This window comes from Gasterosteus aculeatus, chromosome 14 (genome assembly GCF_964276395.1).
Source record: "Gasterosteus aculeatus chromosome 14, fGasAcu3.hap1.1, whole genome shotgun sequence".
Lineage (NCBI taxonomy): Eukaryota > Metazoa > Chordata > Actinopteri > Perciformes > Gasterosteidae > Gasterosteus > Gasterosteus aculeatus.
The window spans coordinates 553,527-570,459 of record NC_135702.1 but is presented as its reverse complement, the minus strand read 5'-3'; the positions used below and the strand labels follow the sequence as shown (position 1 = coordinate 570,459).

Sequence of the window (16,933 nt, the reverse complement as noted above, 5' to 3'; positions counted from 1 at the left end):
TCACTACAGAGAAGTAGAGTCATTTCCTCATAGACGTCTATGGGAGCAGAGGAGTCGCCCCCTGCTGGTCACTACAGAGAAGTAGAGTCATTTCCTCATAGACGTCTATGGGAGCAGAGGAGTCGCCCCCTGCTGGTCACTACAGAGAAGTAGAGTCATTTCCTCATAGACGTCTATGGGAGCAGAGGAGTCGCCCCCTGCTGGTCACTACAGAGAAGTAGAGTCATTTCCTCATAGACGTCTATGGGAGCAGAGGAGTCGCCCCCTGCTGGTCACTACAGAGAAGTAGAGTAATTTCCTCATAGACGTCTATGGGAGCAGAGGAGTCGCCCCCTGCTGGTCACTACAGAGAAGTAGAGTCATTTCCTCATAGACGTCTATGGGAGCAGAGGAGTCGCCCCCTGCTGGTCACTGCACAGAATGTAGCACAGAGAGGTTGTCTCCTGACTACAACAGGATGAATCTGGACCCGGACCCCATTGATCCGGTCCTCGGGCAGACAGGAAGTGCTCGTTCCCCACAGCTGGAGCAGGAAGTCGTTACTCCGGTGCAGCAGATGAAAGTGAGGCGGTAATGACAGAGGACCTGAAGCCCCCGCGTGGATCTGAGAGGACCCCGTCGGGTCTAATAAGCGGCTCGGGGCCCTCGGGTGGCGCCCCAAGCCGCTGAGGATGGTTCTGCTTAAGCTGAGCTCGTAAAGACTCCGGGTCCTCGATGGAGTCACTTTCCCACGAGGCAGCGCTGAGGACGACCTCGCTGTGTGTCCCATGTCTCCTCACCTGCTCACATTTGAAAGGCTCGTTGTGTTCCGTCGCTTAAAAGCAGCGGTGATCAGCTGTTTGATTGGAATGCACATGAGGGCAGTTAACGCCAAAACATTTAAACATTGTGTTGCTGGGAGACGGGGTCAACAGTCCGAAAAAGAGATTTAAGTTGCTAATTTAGAAGAAAAGAGAAGTTTATAAGAAGAAAACATGAAGATTCTGGAGAACAAAGCCACAGATGACACGATACTTAAAGTACTTGAAGTACACAAAGCGAAAGTACTCCTGCTGCAGAGCGGACTGTAGAAGCCGGAGGCGGTTTAATTAAACAGATTGTTTATGCAGACGTCTGGCGAGCTGATGGAGGAGGCGGAGCCTCAGTGAACCTCTAATCAAAGTAGCGAGGCTGTGATCCACGTACGTGGGAGAACTTCTGGGACCATGAACGAAACCCTCAGAGCACAGAAGCATGTGGGGAGCACGAACGTGGAAGCTTCTTTATGAACCTGCGACGTGGCGGCTGCTTGTTTGTGTCAAAGTACTAAACCCACCGGGGGGTCCAGCTTGACCCACTAGGGGATGACTGATGGGGGTTTTACCTGATGGGGGCTCATAATGAAAAGGGGTCCGAGGGTTAAAGCCAGCTGCACTAATGGAAGCAGCAGAGGAAGACGTGAGCTGGGACGGGACGGCAAAGTTTTCATCTTATAGATGCACACGCAGATTCATTTGAGCTGCTTAAGCTCTTAAGTCGCCTCCATCTCACGAGGGCGGCGCTGTGCTGCCCCCTAGTGGCCGAGTGGCCGCGTCACAATATTAGAAAGCCTTTAAAATAATGAACCAATAAATCATACTTGAAACAAATGTGTTTTATTAAACAAATCAACGCTGCCTTTTTTGAGGGGGAGGTGTTGGGGTCAGAACTTCACCACTTTGGCCTGCTTGGGGGCGGGGCTCTTGGCGGGGACGTGCACGTCCTCGTGGTCGGCGCTCATGTTGTTGGACATCCAGGGGAGGGTCAGCGCGCTTGCTGGAGGGAAGAAGGACAGTGAACCCAACTTACCGCGATGACATCACCACGGTCTGCTCACAGAGCGTTACTGGTTTTGGCGGGGGAGGGGCTTATCCCCATGGCAACCGTGATTTCCTCCATCCACCATTAAATTAATTAAAAAAATGACCTCCTAACCTCCTTAACCCACCAGCCTGTACTTTTCAATGAGTATCAACCCATAATGTCTTTAAACTCACTTGCAGCTTGGTGCTCAGGACAGTCCTTCTGGAAATGTTCCACCGAGCCACAAACCCGACAGGATCCTCCTGCAGGAAGAGACGCCGGTTCAAACACTAAAGCAAAATGATTCACACGTGCACGTCTACGGGGAATATGGACCTTGGGCGTAGAGTCCTTTCGGGTTGTCCGGGCAGCCTCGGGACAGATGTCCGGTCTGACCGCAGATGAAGCACTTAGCGAACGGATGTTCCCCTGAGACAGAGAGCAGTCGGTGAGCAGCCATCAAACACACGGGCCCCTCCTGCGAGTCCCCGCCGCGTCCTCACCCAGAGCCGGGTCCACTTTGGCTCGACACCTCTGGATCTCGTGCTCGGTGGAGCCGCAGCGGTAGCAGATCCCGCGGCCCATCTCTTCGTCGCGGTCCGCCTCCGGACAGTCGGCCAATCCGTGACCGGGCTTCCTGCAGTTAAAGCACAGCTGAGGGGAGAGGGAAGGAGACGAGGAGACGAGGAGAAGACATCAGAGGACAGAGTGGTTTAAGTGGAAGTTTACCGGAGGAGGAAGTAGCGTTAGCAGCATCAAAAAGCTTATCACACTACGGCATTTGAGCACAAGTTTGGACGATATTAGTGGGGTAAATATATTATTGATAAGACAAGCAAGCTGCTAGTCATTAACAAACTGACAGCTGTCTGACTGGTATTTTAACGCGTGAACAGATCTCAAAAACCATTGTTTTAAGATAGTTGCATAGATGATAACGTGAAAGAACGTTAAGCGGTCTAATGTTTCTCTTAAGAGAAGGAAGGTAGTAAGAACACACTTTCAATATTCCCGTCATTTTGCAACCCTAATACTTCATATTTTACCTCATATCGTTTTAAATCATTTTTAATCCATATCCTTGAAAGTGTCCAATGTTCAATAAGCAGATAATTCTTCAGAAGCTCTTTGGTCCTAAACGTTCCACCACTCACCATGTTGCTCCTCTTGTCGCTCTGCCTCTTCACCCTCCGGTCCTCTCTTCTCCTGTCCTTCTTCAGTGCCGTCTCCACCTCCTCCCGCAGGCCCCGCCCCCCTCCTCCGTCGCCTCGGGGCAGCGGCTGTCCGCTCTGCTGGAGGAACTCCAGGAAGCCGTTGACGTCTTCGCTGACGTAGTCCTTCTTCGGCCGGTTCGGTTTCTTCACGGCCGATCCGCTGGGGTGGGTTCCTCTCAGGTGGTCCCCGTGAGGAACACGGTGGGGGGCACCACCACTTCCTCCGCCTCCCAGATTGTCTTTCTGGGGTCCGTGTTTAGAGGCGCCTTGGTGTTGACCTCCTCCTCTCAGCTGAGTCCACGGCGTGGCCTCTGCTGGCTTGTGCTTGTGGACATTGTTGGCTCTGGCCCACCTCGTCATGACTCCACCTGCTGAAGTTTAAAAGAGATTTAAGGTGGAGTAATTCATTAAGATCCAGTGAGACACAGCTCTAACGGAAGAGCCCAGGTGGCGGCGTGGATCTCTGCCTGTCTGACTGACGTCTCTCAGTGGATCCGCTCACCATCTGAAAATCAACCCCGACAAGACTGAACTATTTCTCCTTATGTGAGAAGATTCTCCTTCACAGGACCTGACGGTTAACTTTGAGACTCCGTGTTAACGTCCACTTTGACTGCAGGAACCTCGGCGTGACATCGACAGCCGACTCTCCCTGACTCCAACATCACTGACAACACCATCCTGTAGATACTCGCTCTACAACATCAGGAGAACACGTCCTCTTCTCACTCAGAAGGTACTGATTCAGGCTCTGGTCGTCTCCCTCCTGGACTACTGTAACTCCCTCCTGCAGGTCTCCTGCTACCACCATTCAGCCTCTGCAGCTCATCCAGAATGCAGCAGCTCCACTGGTCTTTAACCTTCCTAAGTTCTCCCTCACTCCTCCACTCATAACGGACTTTCTTTTGGTAAGTCAATGAAGTTCTATCACACCGTTGTATTAACTTATTAGTACTCTGACTGCAGTAAAACACGTCAAAGAACAAGTAAATCATGAATGTAGCTTAAAGCGTTGAACCCTACCGAGACGGTCAGTAGTTATTGAATCTAAACTAAATAAGACAAATTTAACTGATAAAAATAACTTTGCTTTTAGCATGTTGAGCTAGCAGTTAAGCTAGCACAACACAGAGCGTTAGCTGCGTTTTCAGCGGAAGGTAACCACAAGTGCGCTTACGTTGAATTAATAACAACAAAGTTCAACTAAAACGCTCCCATGAGATTTGTCTTTCAAATAACATCTTAATAACTTAAAAACAACGTTACCTTCAGAGATTTACAGCGCATGTGTTAACATTTTCCCCGGAAGTCTTTGGTCTTCTTCTTCTTCTTCTTCTTCTTTGTAATCACGAAACAACCCGTCAGAAATCTGCTCAGCGCCCCCCGTCGTCTGTTAAGGAGAACTACACCCACCAGACTGCTGAAGTCCTTCAACTGATGAAATATATAAATATAACTGTGGAATGTTTATACAGTATACTAACATTAAATTGACACTAAATGTACAAATAAATACCAATGTGACCTGTATCAGGATTAATGAAAACAAACAGCAATAAAAGGGAACAAATAAGTAAAGTCATAGTTTAAATATTGAAATGTTATAGATGCAGTGGTATTTACATTTAAATCTGGGTTGGATTGTAAAATGCTTGTAAGATTAGTATGATTCAATAGTACATCTTGGGCCACCCAAATCATCGTCAGTAAAATCATTTTTCAAACGAAAATACGTGTATTTAAATAATTTTGATATTAATAACTTGTTTAAATGGATAATCACATACATAAAACTATAGGGATGAGAATCTTTTCTCAAATGAACTCCAGCTGTGAAGTAAATCTGGTTTAGTGAATAGTGGATGATTAGTATTCCCCTGAGCTCGTTAGAGGGGGCGGAGCTCCCAGCTGCTGTTACTTAAAGTGGAGGGTGGAGGTGGTGGAGGTTCACTCTGCTCTCTGGGAACATGCTGGGCCTGCTCCTCGCCGCGCTGCGCCTCCTGGCCGTCACCCATGGTGAGAGACCACCACTGCTTGAAACATCTGGATTAATAAAGCTAAAGTCCATCTGTCTGTTCTGTTTCAGTCGACTCCAGTCCGCTACCCGACGATCACAGAGGTACGTCGCGTCCGCTCGCCGCGGGGCGTTAACCCAGTGAGCACCTGCTCATGTGTGCATGTGTGCTCCACAGCGCCTCAGGAGGAATGGTCCGCCCACGAAGTGCATTCAATGCAGGCCGACCCTGAGACTCTAGAAGGTCAGAGGTCAATATTTGTTTTAAACGTTTTAAAGTTCCAGCGAAATCTAATTGTTTTTGTTCCAAACAGAACTGACGACGACGACGGCCTTGGTGGAGGGAGACATGGTGCTGCCAGTGAGTAATTTCCCCTCTCTATAAAGAGACCTATGTGGGGGGGTCTCCAGTGTTTTGTGATTTCTCCCCCACAGAGCGACAGGAACGCGGTGACGAACATCTGGCCGACCACTCGGGTCCCGTACGCCATCAGCTCACAGCTGGGTAAGCGGCCCCTCGTGTGTGTGCGCGAGTGCCCGACCCCTGCCCCCCCCTCCTGACGGTGTGCCCCCCCCCCCCCCCCCCCACCTCGTTATCTTCTGCAGCTGGTCGGACGGCGGACCTCCTGGCTGCCATGGCGATGGTTTCCGAGCACACCTGCCTGTCGTTCCACAAGCGGACCGCCGAGCCCGACTACCTGCACTTCGTCATCGGCAACGGGTAACGCTGACGGTGGCGCCTTATACGAGTCCTATCTGGCTGTCATGTGACCGTTGGTCTCTTCCAGGTGTGCGTCCTACGTGGGCCGCATGGGCGGCGGGCAGAGCGTGTTTGTCGGGCCCAAGTGCAACGTGGGTAACGTGGCCCACGAGGTGCTCCACGCGCTGGGCTTCTACCACGAGCACACGAGGATGGACCGCGAGGAGCACGTCACCGTGCTGACCGACAACATCATGGAGGGTAGGGGGGCGTGTGCTAGGATGTCCCAGCTGTGCGCTGATCCTTCATGCTAGTCTCCGATTGGCTGCTGCCCAGTGATGTCACACACTGCTGTCTTATGAGGTCATCGATGTGTTTCAGGGAAGGAGATAAACTTCCAGAAGCACTGGGGGAACACGTTGGGCCTGAGCTACGACGTGCTCTCCATCCTGCACTATGGAAGGTCTCTGGGGGGCGGGGCTCATTCTGAAGGCGTGCTCTTCGTCACGCTAACCTCGCTGTCTTTGTCTTAGTGACTTCTTCTCAGCCAACGGCCTCCCGACCATCGTGCCCCTCAACTCGGTGGCCGATATGGGGCAGAGGGAGAAGATGACCCCGCTGGACGTCCGCAGGGTCGTCCTCCTCTACGCCTGTGGTACTCCCAGTACTCCCAGTACTTGTACTGCCCTCTGCGGGGTACCAGTACACCGGGCCCTCACTGTTCTGTTCTCCTCTGCAGAGCTCACTAAGAACCAGAACCAGGATGAGGATGAGGACGAGGACGAGGACCAGGCCGGCGACTCTAACGGGCCCATCCAGAACAGTACCAACCAGACCAGTTCTGACCGAGAGGAAGGTCACAGCTCCTCTTCCTCGCTGTCGGTGAGGCTAGACGCTGCCACTGGAGGGCAGAACCACACCGGCTCCGAGAAGAACCCTTAAAGGCTCCGTGCATCAGTATACGAAACATTTTAATGTCCACTGCTTCTATTAAAAAGTGGAAACTGATCCAAATGTCTGTCTTTGAATCAAAACGCAACGTGTCACTCAAATATTTCAATACTAAAATCTTGCAGATCAACAGTAAACTGCTTAAATATGCTGAGGCTGACGTGTAAATAAAGCTGAACATTGATATTTACAGATGACGGATTTAATTATCGTCAAAGCGGAGAAAGTGAAATTATTTAAATATAGTTATAGGAATGTATAGTTCAGTCTGTACGCATGACATCATTGTCGTCCATCCCGAGAGGATCCTGTTGTTCTCACTCAGGTTTCTTGAGGCTTCAGGCTTTTTTTTTCTCCTTATTGGAGCGTTTTTGCGACCGGATGTCTCATTCATTCGTGATTCATTCACATTATTTTAAGGGGAAATCCACTCTGATAGACTTAACTACACGTATCTTATGTGTACAGACTGTTCAGCCCTCTGAGGAAAACTTTCCATTTTTTTGCTATACAAAATAACACCGCTTGCTTGCTTGGATGGACTTGGACTGGTGAATTGATGGATGGATTTTATCCAAAACTGGGTTCAGTTTGTTTAGGAAATGTTCCGTAATCAGATTACACAACTGCAACTCTATTTTTATAATCTATCCTAAATTTTAAGCACAATAAAAAATGACCACTGGGATATGAAGCTCAAAATGTTCGTTTTTCGATGTTTGCTAATATGATTTTAAATATAAATTGAATATAAAAACATACCTTAGAATCCTCTATGGAACCAGTCACTTCAATTCTAAATCAATATTACTGTATTTAAAGAATAATGCGCAGCAAAGGGAACTAAACCGGAAACAGGTGTTGAATACGTCACTGCTGGAGAACCAAAACAAGTCGCCGTCTGACATCCATGTTGTTGTTGTTGTTGTCGTCGTCGTGCCTCCCCGTTCGTCCTGTTTACCGAGTTTAAACTCTTCGCGTCGTCTCGTCTTCACGGTGAGACTTCAAATATTTGAAATGTCCGGTTATCTCAAGCTAATATGCGCTAGCTAGCTAACATGCTAACGTAACAACAGTGGCTCGACTGAAGAGCTCCGTGTTTCTGCTCGTCACAGGTCGTCCTGCGGGTCCAGCAAGAGCCGTTCGTCTACCGGCAGATCCCCGGTAACGGGAGCGAAGCAGCATGACTCAGCTGAGAGGAGTCAACAGCCTGCAGTTCAACCAGGACCAGAGTAAGCTAACGGCTAACGGGTTGAGCTAAAGCTAAAGCTACAGCTACAGTCTGCCTTCACGACATTCAAGAGCCTTTACGGCAGTGTACTAATATCACACATGTACTTATACCACACTGTAGAAGTACTCTGTTAGAGTACATGTACTAATACCACATGGTAGAAGTACTCTGTTAGAGTACATGTACTTATACCACACTGTAGAAGTACTCTGTTAGAGTACATGTACTAATACCGCACTGTAGAAGTACAAATACTACACGGAAAAATCTAAAGACATGATCATATATTTTATTGTAAGACTCAAACCATTGAATGAGTTTCACATTGATTTCCTATCGATCAGCTCATTGATTTCCGGACTGAACCGTTCAGCTCAGATTAAATCTTCTTGTGTTTATTGCAACGATCTTAACTTGTAGAATAACTACAGACAAATGTAGTATTTGTCCCTGAGACGCAGTACAAGTCCAACGTGGCAATAGAAGTACTGTTTAGTAAATGTACTTCTATTCTTCTCTCAGGCTGCTTCTGCTGCGCCATGGAGACGGGGGTCCGCATCTACAACGTGGAGCCGCTGATGGAGAAAGGTCACCTGGGTGAGATGACATCGCCGGGGTCACATGGGCCTCAGAGAGTTGTGTTGCTAGGAGACGGGTGGTGAGCTGTGTGTGTGTGTGTGTGTGTGTGTGTGTGTCCAGACCACGAGCAGGTGGGCAGCGTGGCCTCGTGCTCCATGCTGCACCGATCCAACCTGCTGGCCGTCGTTGGGGGCGGAGTCCACCCCAAGTTCTCCGAAATATCCGGTGAGTCACTTATTTATATCTTATGGTTCTTATTATCGCAGCGGCCACGAGTCACATCTCAAACACATTATTTATATTGATCAGATTTATCTTAAACTGTTTTTACTTTGTTTATTTGAGTCATTTTGTGTTCTAATGTATTTCATTGTAAAGCAATTTTTTTAGGCTTAATTAAATTAGATTATTATTATTATACATTATAATTATTATTCGTTTTTAGGGCTGCAAATTACGATTATTTTGATAATCGATCGATAATCATATTTTTTCGATTAATCGGATAAAAAAACAGCATTAAAAAGCTCTAATTTCCAACCCTTCATACTTCAGAAAGTACAGGTTGCTCTTGAACATAATAACAGGATTTGTTTTAACGTCAGAACTTGTTCTCTATAACACACTTACAGACGCACACACTCAGACACACTCCGAAACACACACCCATGTTCAGTTGAGGCTTATTCATTAAATTAAATTATTATTATCATTGCAGAAGAAATTATTTTTACCGTCCCAGACGAGGAAGAAACTAAAAAAATAATCTAATTTAAGAAGCTGGAATGAGAGACTTTTCTTTTCTTACTTTCTTGATTGGTGCAGTAAAAGTGGTAAATGGAGGCTAAATCTGATTGGCTACAAATCCAATGCTACCAAATCAGTGTGTGTCTGTGATGACACGCGGTCGAATGAATGTTTCTGACGTATTTGAACCAGGAAGTGAACTAAAAGTAGACGTGAAGTGTTTACGTCACAAACGTTGATGCTCTCTGACTTCAGTCCTGGTCTGGGACGACGCTCGGGAGTCCCGCGACCCCAAAGACAAACTGGTCCTGGAGTTCACCTTCACCAAACCCGTGCTGGCCGTGCGCATGAGACACGACAAGTGAGTCCCGTGTTGTTGTTTGTTTGTTTGTTTCATTTAAACCAACACATCTGTTGTCTCCGCTTCAGGATCATCATCGTTTTGAAGAACAGGATCTACGTGTACAGTTTCCCAGACGACCCCGTCAAGCTCTTTGAGTTCGACACCAGAGATAACCCCAAAGGTCTGGATCAGCCAGAAGCTGAAGATAAATGAATTACAACACTCCTTGAACTCATCATCTGTATCACAAAAGGCAACTCAGGCCAAGTTCAAAATCATCTCACTATACGTGTCTCATTTGTTATTTGCTCCCAAATGATGTGTTCAGGTGTAATCCGCGAAATGTAGTTTAGGTTTTCACATGAATGCAGAATAGATGATACAGATGAATTATGATCGGGTTAACTTTATAACACAAGCACACGTAAGCACTTTATTATCCAGGTTCAAGCCTAATTCAAAACCAATATTTAAAGAATTTCCTCATCTCTTAAAATCACGTGAGAGACCTGTTTTCAGTCATGTACCCTTTGACCCTTGACCCTTTGTGGTCCCCAGGTCTGTGTGATCTGTGTCCCAGTTTGGAGAAGCAGCTGCTGGTGTTCCCGGGTCACAAGTGCGGCAGCCTGCAGCTGGTCGTAAGTCCAGACAAACACGCAGGAACCCCCTCACATGGTCACAGCTAACGCTAAGCTAACGCTAAGCTAATCCTTAGGACCTGACCAACACCAAACCCGGCACCTCGTCGGCGCCGTTCACCATCAACGCCCACCAGAGCGAGATCGCCTGCGTGGCGCTGAACCAGCCGGGCAGCGTGGCGGCGTCGGCCTCCCGCAAGGGGACGCTCATCCGCCTCTTTGACACCACCACCAGGGACAAGCTGGTGGAGCTACGACGGGGGACGGACCCCGCCACCCTCTACTGGTATGCACCATGGGGGGGTCACAGGGTCCGACTGCTCCACGCCGTTTATAACCAGTGAAACAAGAACTGTACAACAGCTTCTCAGTCTTCTGTTGGACCAGAGGAGTCGCCCCCTGGTGGTCAGGAGAGAGAACGCAGGTTGAAAATGTCTGAAGAAGAAATAGCAGGAAACACAGCAGCTGTTTGCAGTGAAATAGGAAGATGTGTTTGTGTTTGTCGTTTTCAGCATCAACTTCAGCCACGACTCCTCCTTCCTGTGCGCCTCCAGCGACAAGGGAACCGTGCACATCTTTGCCCTCAAAGACACCAAACTCAACCGCCGCTCCGCGTAAGACCGGCTCTTTAATAAGGGACCAGTGCAGCGTCCTGTCCCAGCGACGGTTGTCTTGGTAACCACTTTTCGCCCCTCCACCAGGCTGGCCCGGGTGGGGAAGGTGGGCCCTGTGATCGGTCAGTACGTGGACAGCCAGTGGTCGCTGGCCAGCTTCACCGTGCCGGCCGAGTGCGCCTGCATCTGCGCCTTCGGGAAGAACACGTCCAAGAACGTCAACAGCGTCATCGGTGACGTCACGTTACGATTATGAGCATGAACACATGGTGGATATTTGAATCTGAAGAGTGGAACCGGATCATACTGGCTTAACTGGGGCAATAACTGGTTTGACACTCAACAACTGGTTAAATACTTTAATCACTGGTTTAATGCTTAATAACTGGTTTAATACTTTAATCACTGGTTTAATAGTTTATTAACTGGTTTAGTACTTTAATCACTGGTTTAATAGTTTATTAACTGGTTTAATACTTTAATCACTGGTTTAATGCTTAACAGCTGTTTTCTGTGCTGCAGCTATCTGTGTGGACGGGACGTTTCATAAATACGTTTTCACTCCGGATGGAAACTGCAACAGAGAAGCCTTCGATGTGTATCTGGACATTTGTGACGACGACGACTTCTGATCACAACGAGAGGAGGACGAGGAGGAAAAAGGACGAGGAGGAAGGAGGACGAGGAGGACGAATGAAAAGGACTTTGTGTTGGAGGAGACGTCTCATTATTGTGTCTCCATTGTGGACTTCATTCTGCGCGTCACCTGACGAAGACACGTTCCAATCTAACTGAACTTTGTTGATGATAAATAAATGAGTATTTACATCTCTGCTCTTTGCTTCATGTATCTTCATACAGTGATGGTGATCACATGCGTATCACGTAAGGAACCTTAAAGGAACCTTAAGATGAGACGATCAAACATCCACTAAACCTTCGACCATTAATGCTCTGTTCATTTCCTGTTAACTCTTCACAATAAAAGCTTTGGCCTGTGAGGCCGACCACGAAAGTCCAACCAGGAGAAAATCTCTGGTCAATGGCGAGAGGCGGAGCCTAACAGTCAGCTGGGGACGCCCCCCTAATATAAGGGGAAACACTGCACATGTATATTTAGTAACAGGAAGTCGTCATCACTTGTTTCCTCCACAAACAGCCAATGAGATTCAGAAGATGTTTGTGGCAAAGTAACGTTTTTTCTTCATTGAAACAATTTTCACAAAAACTATTTAGATATAAACATATTAATGAGCTTTATGGGAATCTTCTGTTTGTTGTTGGAGGGATTGGTAGCAGACTGCGAGGAGAAGAAGCTTGACTACTTCATTTGCTGTAATGAAATGTTAACTTATATCTCATCTCTCTGCATTATTAAACCTTGTGGTTAATGTCTTTAATACAGAACTCTGACCTTTGACCTCTTGGAGTACTGCCCATAAAATAGGAGCCGCAGCAGTGAAATACTTTAGGTGTTATTTATTGAAGGACAAAGTAGACATCAAACTTTCCAAATTCATTCCACTGACTATATTGAAGTTCAAGTGAAGGAATAAGATCTGCGCGTCAACAAGAAATCATTTGTTACGTCTGAATTTAGTGAGTCAGGAGTTTCACCTCCTCCTCAAAGATTAAACCTCTCCTCTAACGCATAGAGGTCCTGTCTTTATTCCACGTTCCTTACTTGGAGTTGCTCTCAAACAAAAACGCCCCCTGCTGGTCGAACGAGGGCATCAAGAGCATGTGGACCCAGTTCCCCGAGACAGGAACATGAGTGAAGAAGAACATCTGCTTTCATACAAAGGGGAATGAAATCTCTGGCCCCTTTACTCCAGGTTGTCTTCTCACAGCTCAAACAGCTCCAGAGGACGAAACAACAGTCCTGAATCCTGTGAGGATCTTCACAGGGCAACGGGGGGGCCGAACATCTCCATGGTCTCCATGACGAGCGCCAGGTGATCCAGGAACGAGGTCACAGACACTCTGAGGATTCGAGCTTCGTCGGCACGCCACCTCCTGAAAAGAGGGAGAAGAAGTTAGAGGTCGGAGGTCAGCGGTCAGAGAACGTGAGGCGGCGTTCTTCCTCACACAGACAGCGTGCTGCCGGTCAACGCCAGATGTTTGCTGATGCCGCCTTTCCTCGGCTCGCGGTCCGGAGACAGAGAGCGCAGAGCGATGGCAGCCTCACGGGGCGACGGGAAGGGGACGTCCAGAGAGCTGAGGGGTGGGGGGCTAAGGAGGAAGTAAGGTCAGAGCTTCATGTGTTAAAGCTGCATTCTCTGTAGTGACCAGCAGGGGGCGACTCCTCTGCTCCCATTGACGTCTATGAGGAAATGACTCTACTTCTCTCCTGATTCATTTCCTAAGTAAACATTGTAAACATGAGTTTATGGTCTTCTTCAACACAGCGCAATACAAACGAATTTATCACTAATAACTTAATTCAATTCATTTTATTTTGAAGAGCCCAAAATGGCAAACGATAAATTAGCGTCAGAGGGCTTTACGTCTGTACACATATACAGAAGATAAGTCTAGTTAATCCTACTTCACAGTGGATTCCCCATTAAAATACATTCTGAATGAATCGCTACGAAGAAGAGAAGAGGAAAGGAAACGATGAGAGGAAAAACGAATAAGGGGGACCCCACGTTACTGCGCCAAAGAGGCTAACGACACATGTAGCATTGAGCTAACAATACTGCTATCGTCCCGTTTCACATCCGTTTAATGAGAGAAACGGGACGCGAGCACACTGTGACGTCACGCGGGTCCGGTTAGAGGATACAGCGCCAGTTGGCCCGTTTCGTGGTTTCTTTCTCCGTCTGTCGCCGCCATCGTGTTTGTTGTGTTTTTTACTAAATGACGTTTCCGGATAAGAAGATTCACTTCCGGTGAGCGGTGATGACGCGCTGCTGCCTCACAGTGGCAGGAGGTGGTACTGCGCATGTCTCATATAAGTAGGATGTCTGACACGTCAATAAATACTAAATGACATGGAATATGATTAGCGAATAACATATACAAGCACAATATTTGATTATTTAGAGTAAGCTTATACATGTAAATTCCACTTCTTATAAAGATAAGAAGTGGAAGAAAGTATTCTACATTTTACTTACATACTTACACAAACAAATACAAAATAAAATAAATACTTGAATCATCTCACGAAAAACTATTTTATACACTATCTATCACTAAAATAAAAGTAGAAAGTAGAAGCCCAGACTTTTATTTTTGATCGAGATTTTCAACATAACTCCTTTTATTTTGTAGGTGTGCTGTCAAACTCAGCTGCGCGTGTCTCTCTGTCTCAGTCCGTCTGATCGGATCTGCTGGTTTTGCTGGGATCAGAACCACACCGTGACGTCACGCGTCACGCGCACTACTGAAGAGATCGTTTACTTGACGTAGTCTTTAATTTTTTAATCGCTGTCTCAGATCCGAACCGAACCGGACTTGCGGACTCCCGCCGCGTTCAAGGACCCGCCGGCAAAGTGAGTACGTGAACAATTTATCGGATACTGCACCAAAAACTGCATAATGTTTCTGTATATTAGAATGTTACCCAAACAACTTCACAAACATTTCACTGAATTATTAACCCTTGTACTATAAAAAAATGTTTCCATTGTTTTCACCAGAATAACATCTGCAACACATATAACCTGTATGTATTTCTATGAATACTGTTATTATTTTCATTTATGTTATTATTGTTTCAGTGACTTGATATGAGTTAAATCTTACAACTAAATATGCATACTTATATATGTATATATTAATGATTCTCTTACATCCTCATATATTGTGGACGAGTCTCTTTTCCGAATTAAGACAAAAAGGTAGAAATATTCAGTTAGAGGCAAAAAATGTGACTACAGCTGTCAGATGAATGTAAAAAGCCTGAGATTAAATACTGCAGTAAAAGTACCTCAGCAGTCCTCAAAGTGTCCGGTCCCTCCTCTGCTCTGCTCAGTACACTACCTGTACGTGTACTTGTACTCCCGTACGTGTACTTGTACATGGCGGTGCCGAGGAGCGCCGGCACCCTGCGGGACCTCCAGCTGGCTCTGCAGCTGAAGATAGAGGAGCTCCGGCAGAGAGACTCTCTGATCGACGAGCTGGAGCTGGAGCTGGACACCAAGGACGACCTCATCCGCCTGCTGCAGGTGGAGCTGGACCGGCACCGCAGAGCCTCGCAGCAGGCGGCCATCGCTGAGGAGACGGCCGGCACAGGTGAGTCCACCTGGAAGGGGTTGAGGGGAAGGACGGGAGCCAAGGAGCAAACAGACCATAAAGGAGGGGGTGCTTTAGGGCGGGGCTACATGCTGATTGACAGGTATGTGATCGCCCCTTTGTGCGCTTTGACCCTGGTGTCCTTTGTTCTGGTCTCAAAGGAGCCCCGGCGGTCCCAGATGAACCCCAACGCATCAAAAGACAAGCGATCTCCGCTGAGCCCACGGCGCTGGACCCCTCGCAGCTCACTGGTGTCACGCTCAAGAGCTACTGCAAGACCAAGGAGTGAGTCCAGGACACACACACACACACACACACACACACAGCCGGACTGACCTCTGTGTGTGTCGCAGGTCAAGTGAACGGATCCAGAGGGCTCTAATGGACAACGAATTCATGAAACATCTGGAACACGGGCAGGTAAGGGCTGCTTCTTAACGGACCCCCCCTCAATGTTTGAGCTTAATGCCCACCTGTCTGCTCCTGTGCTCAGATCCTCACCATCATGGACTGCATGCACCCCACCAGCCTCACCAAGGGCTGCTGCGTCATCCAGGAGGGGGACGACGGCTCCACCGTCTACGTCCTGGAGGGTGAGGCTCCTCCACACCTCCATGTCCTACCCCCATGTCCTACCCCCACCTACCCTACCCCATGTCCTACCCCCACCTACCCTACCCCATGTCCTACCCCCACCTACCCTACCCCATGTCCTACCCTCACCTACCCCACCCCATGTCCTCACCTTTCATCTTGAACAGAAATATCTGTTTCAATAACAGTCAGAAGAGTGAAAACCGAAGCGTCATGAGTTAAAGCTGCAAAAATGACTCGATTTATTCCCTCAGTAAACAGTGTAAACATGAGTTTATGGTCTGATTGACGTGTCTTTCGTCAGGAAGACACAGAACCAACACAAATAAAAGGACAGGCGACGTCGGTCACATGGTCCTGACACCATCTTCACACTCAAAGACTCTTCCGCTGTGGGTAGAAGGCCTTTTTTAACAGTGTGGGCTGTTCGGTTTGGACTCTTCCATTTCATTACTTCAGTTCAGTGGTTTGTTTGAAGCGTGCTCTCTGCTCTCAGCCTCCTCATGTGGGTTTATTTATATCGCTCATCGCTCAGCCACTTCAAGCTGAAGTATTGGATGTATTCCCGTGTTGTTTTCTGTTAGGACAGTACAGTTCCCCAGAGGATGAACCCTGCAGACATTTGGTGATCCTTAGAAATGTATACGCCGTGTCTTTGTCCTCCTCAGTCCAGATAGGTTCACTTCCTGTTCCCTGGTTGATGAAAACAACAATAAGATGGCTGCACCTTGATGCACCTGTTCATCTGGTCATGTGACATCTCACCTTGCTGCCGTATTAAAGCTGCTCTGCTGCGTCTCACAGAGGGAATGGTGGAGGTGACCAAACAAGGAAAGAAGCTGTGCTCCATCGGTGAGGGGAAGGTCTTCGGAGAGCTCGCCATCCTCTACAACTGCACTCGCACTGCAACAGTCACAGGTACACACAGGTTTACTACACACGGACACCATCTTCCTCCAGCTCGCTGAGCCTCGTCTCCGGCGCACAGAGCTGCTGCTCATGTGAAAGGAAGCAGCAAACGAGAGTCGATCTGAAGGTCGACACCCACAAGTCCTCCTCCCGCGTCACTTGATCACATGATCACATGATCTACCTTCTTGGACGTTTTCATGCTGTATGTTATCGACTGAAACAGAAGCTATCAGCATGATGAGCAACCTCTGCGACTCCTCACTGAGTCTAAAGGTCTCTAATGCACGGCTAGCTGTTCCTATTACTTTTTATTTCACTGGCTGACAGGCT

The 16,933-nt window shown here is 47.8% G+C and overlaps 5 protein-coding genes and 1 long non-coding RNA gene across 9 annotated transcripts in view; 3 read left to right on the top strand and 3 right to left on the bottom strand.

Annotated features, from left to right (window-relative positions):
* Positions 1-1,612: 1,612 nt before the first annotated feature.
* On the bottom strand, positions 1,613-7,923 carry zcchc9 (zinc finger, CCHC domain containing 9). Of its 2 annotated transcripts, XM_078088578.1 has the most exons (7): positions 7,463-7,923; positions 4,302-4,438; positions 2,976-3,406; positions 2,325-2,475; positions 2,158-2,250; positions 2,016-2,084; positions 1,613-1,794 (listed from the first exon to the last, which is right to left on the bottom strand). In XM_078088578.1, exons 3-7 carry the CDS (start codon positions 3,393-3,395, stop codon positions 1,682-1,684), a joined length of 846 nt encoding a protein of 281 aa, XP_077944704.1. In that variant the 5' UTR covers positions 3,396-3,406; positions 4,302-4,438; positions 7,463-7,923; the 3' UTR covers positions 1,613-1,681. The 2 variants fall into 2 exon arrangements, with proteins under 2 accessions (XP_077944704.1, XP_040053429.2); XM_040197495.2 differs by lacking the exon at positions 7,463-7,923 and having other exon boundaries at positions 2,976-3,403; positions 4,302-4,418.
* LOC120831751 (zinc metalloproteinase nas-15) lies at positions 3,836-6,757 on the top strand. Of its 2 annotated transcripts, none has more exons than XM_040197486.2 (10): positions 3,836-3,943; positions 5,122-5,154; positions 5,228-5,293; positions 5,364-5,410; positions 5,485-5,554; positions 5,656-5,770; positions 5,838-6,010; positions 6,131-6,212; positions 6,283-6,404; positions 6,489-6,757. In XM_040197486.2, exons 3-10 carry the CDS (start codon positions 5,266-5,268, stop codon positions 6,689-6,691), a joined length of 840 nt encoding a protein of 279 aa, XP_040053420.2. In that variant the 5' UTR covers positions 3,836-3,943; positions 5,122-5,154; positions 5,228-5,265; the 3' UTR covers positions 6,692-6,757. The 2 variants fall into 2 exon arrangements, with proteins under 2 accessions (XP_040053420.2, XP_040053419.2); XM_040197485.2 differs by lacking the exon at positions 3,836-3,943 and adding an exon at positions 4,769-5,051.
* wdr45 (WD repeat domain 45) lies at positions 7,551-11,683 on the top strand. The gene is made up of 11 exons (XM_040197466.2): positions 7,551-7,696; positions 7,816-7,932; positions 8,457-8,531; positions 8,634-8,738; positions 9,516-9,621; positions 9,690-9,784; positions 10,162-10,241; positions 10,319-10,527; positions 10,754-10,855; positions 10,943-11,088; positions 11,378-11,683. Exons 2-11 carry the CDS (start codon positions 7,884-7,886, stop codon positions 11,485-11,487), a joined length of 1,077 nt encoding a protein of 358 aa, XP_040053400.1. The 5' UTR covers positions 7,551-7,696; positions 7,816-7,883; the 3' UTR covers positions 11,488-11,683.
* A 636-nt stretch (positions 11,684-12,319) lies between these two features.
* Positions 12,320-13,782, bottom strand: lage3 (L antigen family member 3). The gene is made up of 3 exons (XM_040198232.2): positions 13,644-13,782; positions 12,944-13,072; positions 12,320-12,871 (listed from the first exon to the last, which is right to left on the bottom strand). The coding sequence occupies exons 1-3, from the start codon at positions 13,691-13,693 to the stop codon at positions 12,757-12,759; spliced, it is 294 nt and encodes a 97-aa protein (XP_040054166.2). The 5' UTR covers positions 13,694-13,782; the 3' UTR covers positions 12,320-12,756.
* A 372-nt stretch (positions 13,783-14,154) lies between these two features.
* LOC120831706 (cGMP-dependent protein kinase 1) overlaps positions 14,155-16,933 on the top strand; it is a 9,188-nt gene continuing 6,409 nt past the window's right edge. The window contains exons 1-6 of one of the 2 annotated variants that reach the window (XM_078088576.1): positions 14,155-14,355; positions 14,838-15,097; positions 15,259-15,382; positions 15,451-15,517; positions 15,591-15,690; positions 16,496-16,609. In XM_078088576.1, coding sequence (XP_077944702.1) covers positions 14,884-15,097; positions 15,259-15,382; positions 15,451-15,517; positions 15,591-15,690; positions 16,496-16,609 — 619 coding nt within the window. In that variant the 5' untranslated portion in view covers positions 14,155-14,355; positions 14,838-14,883. Of the gene's footprint in view, positions 14,356-14,793; positions 15,098-15,258; positions 15,383-15,450; positions 15,518-15,590; positions 15,691-16,495; positions 16,610-16,933 lie in introns of those variants that run through there. The other variant, XM_078088575.1, reaches the window with a different exon arrangement.
* Positions 15,910-16,585, bottom strand: LOC120831798 (uncharacterized). Its single transcript, XR_005714116.2, has 2 exons — positions 16,457-16,585; positions 15,910-16,384 (listed from the first exon to the last, which is right to left on the bottom strand). It is a non-coding gene; the product is annotated as an uncharacterized LOC120831798 (long non-coding RNA).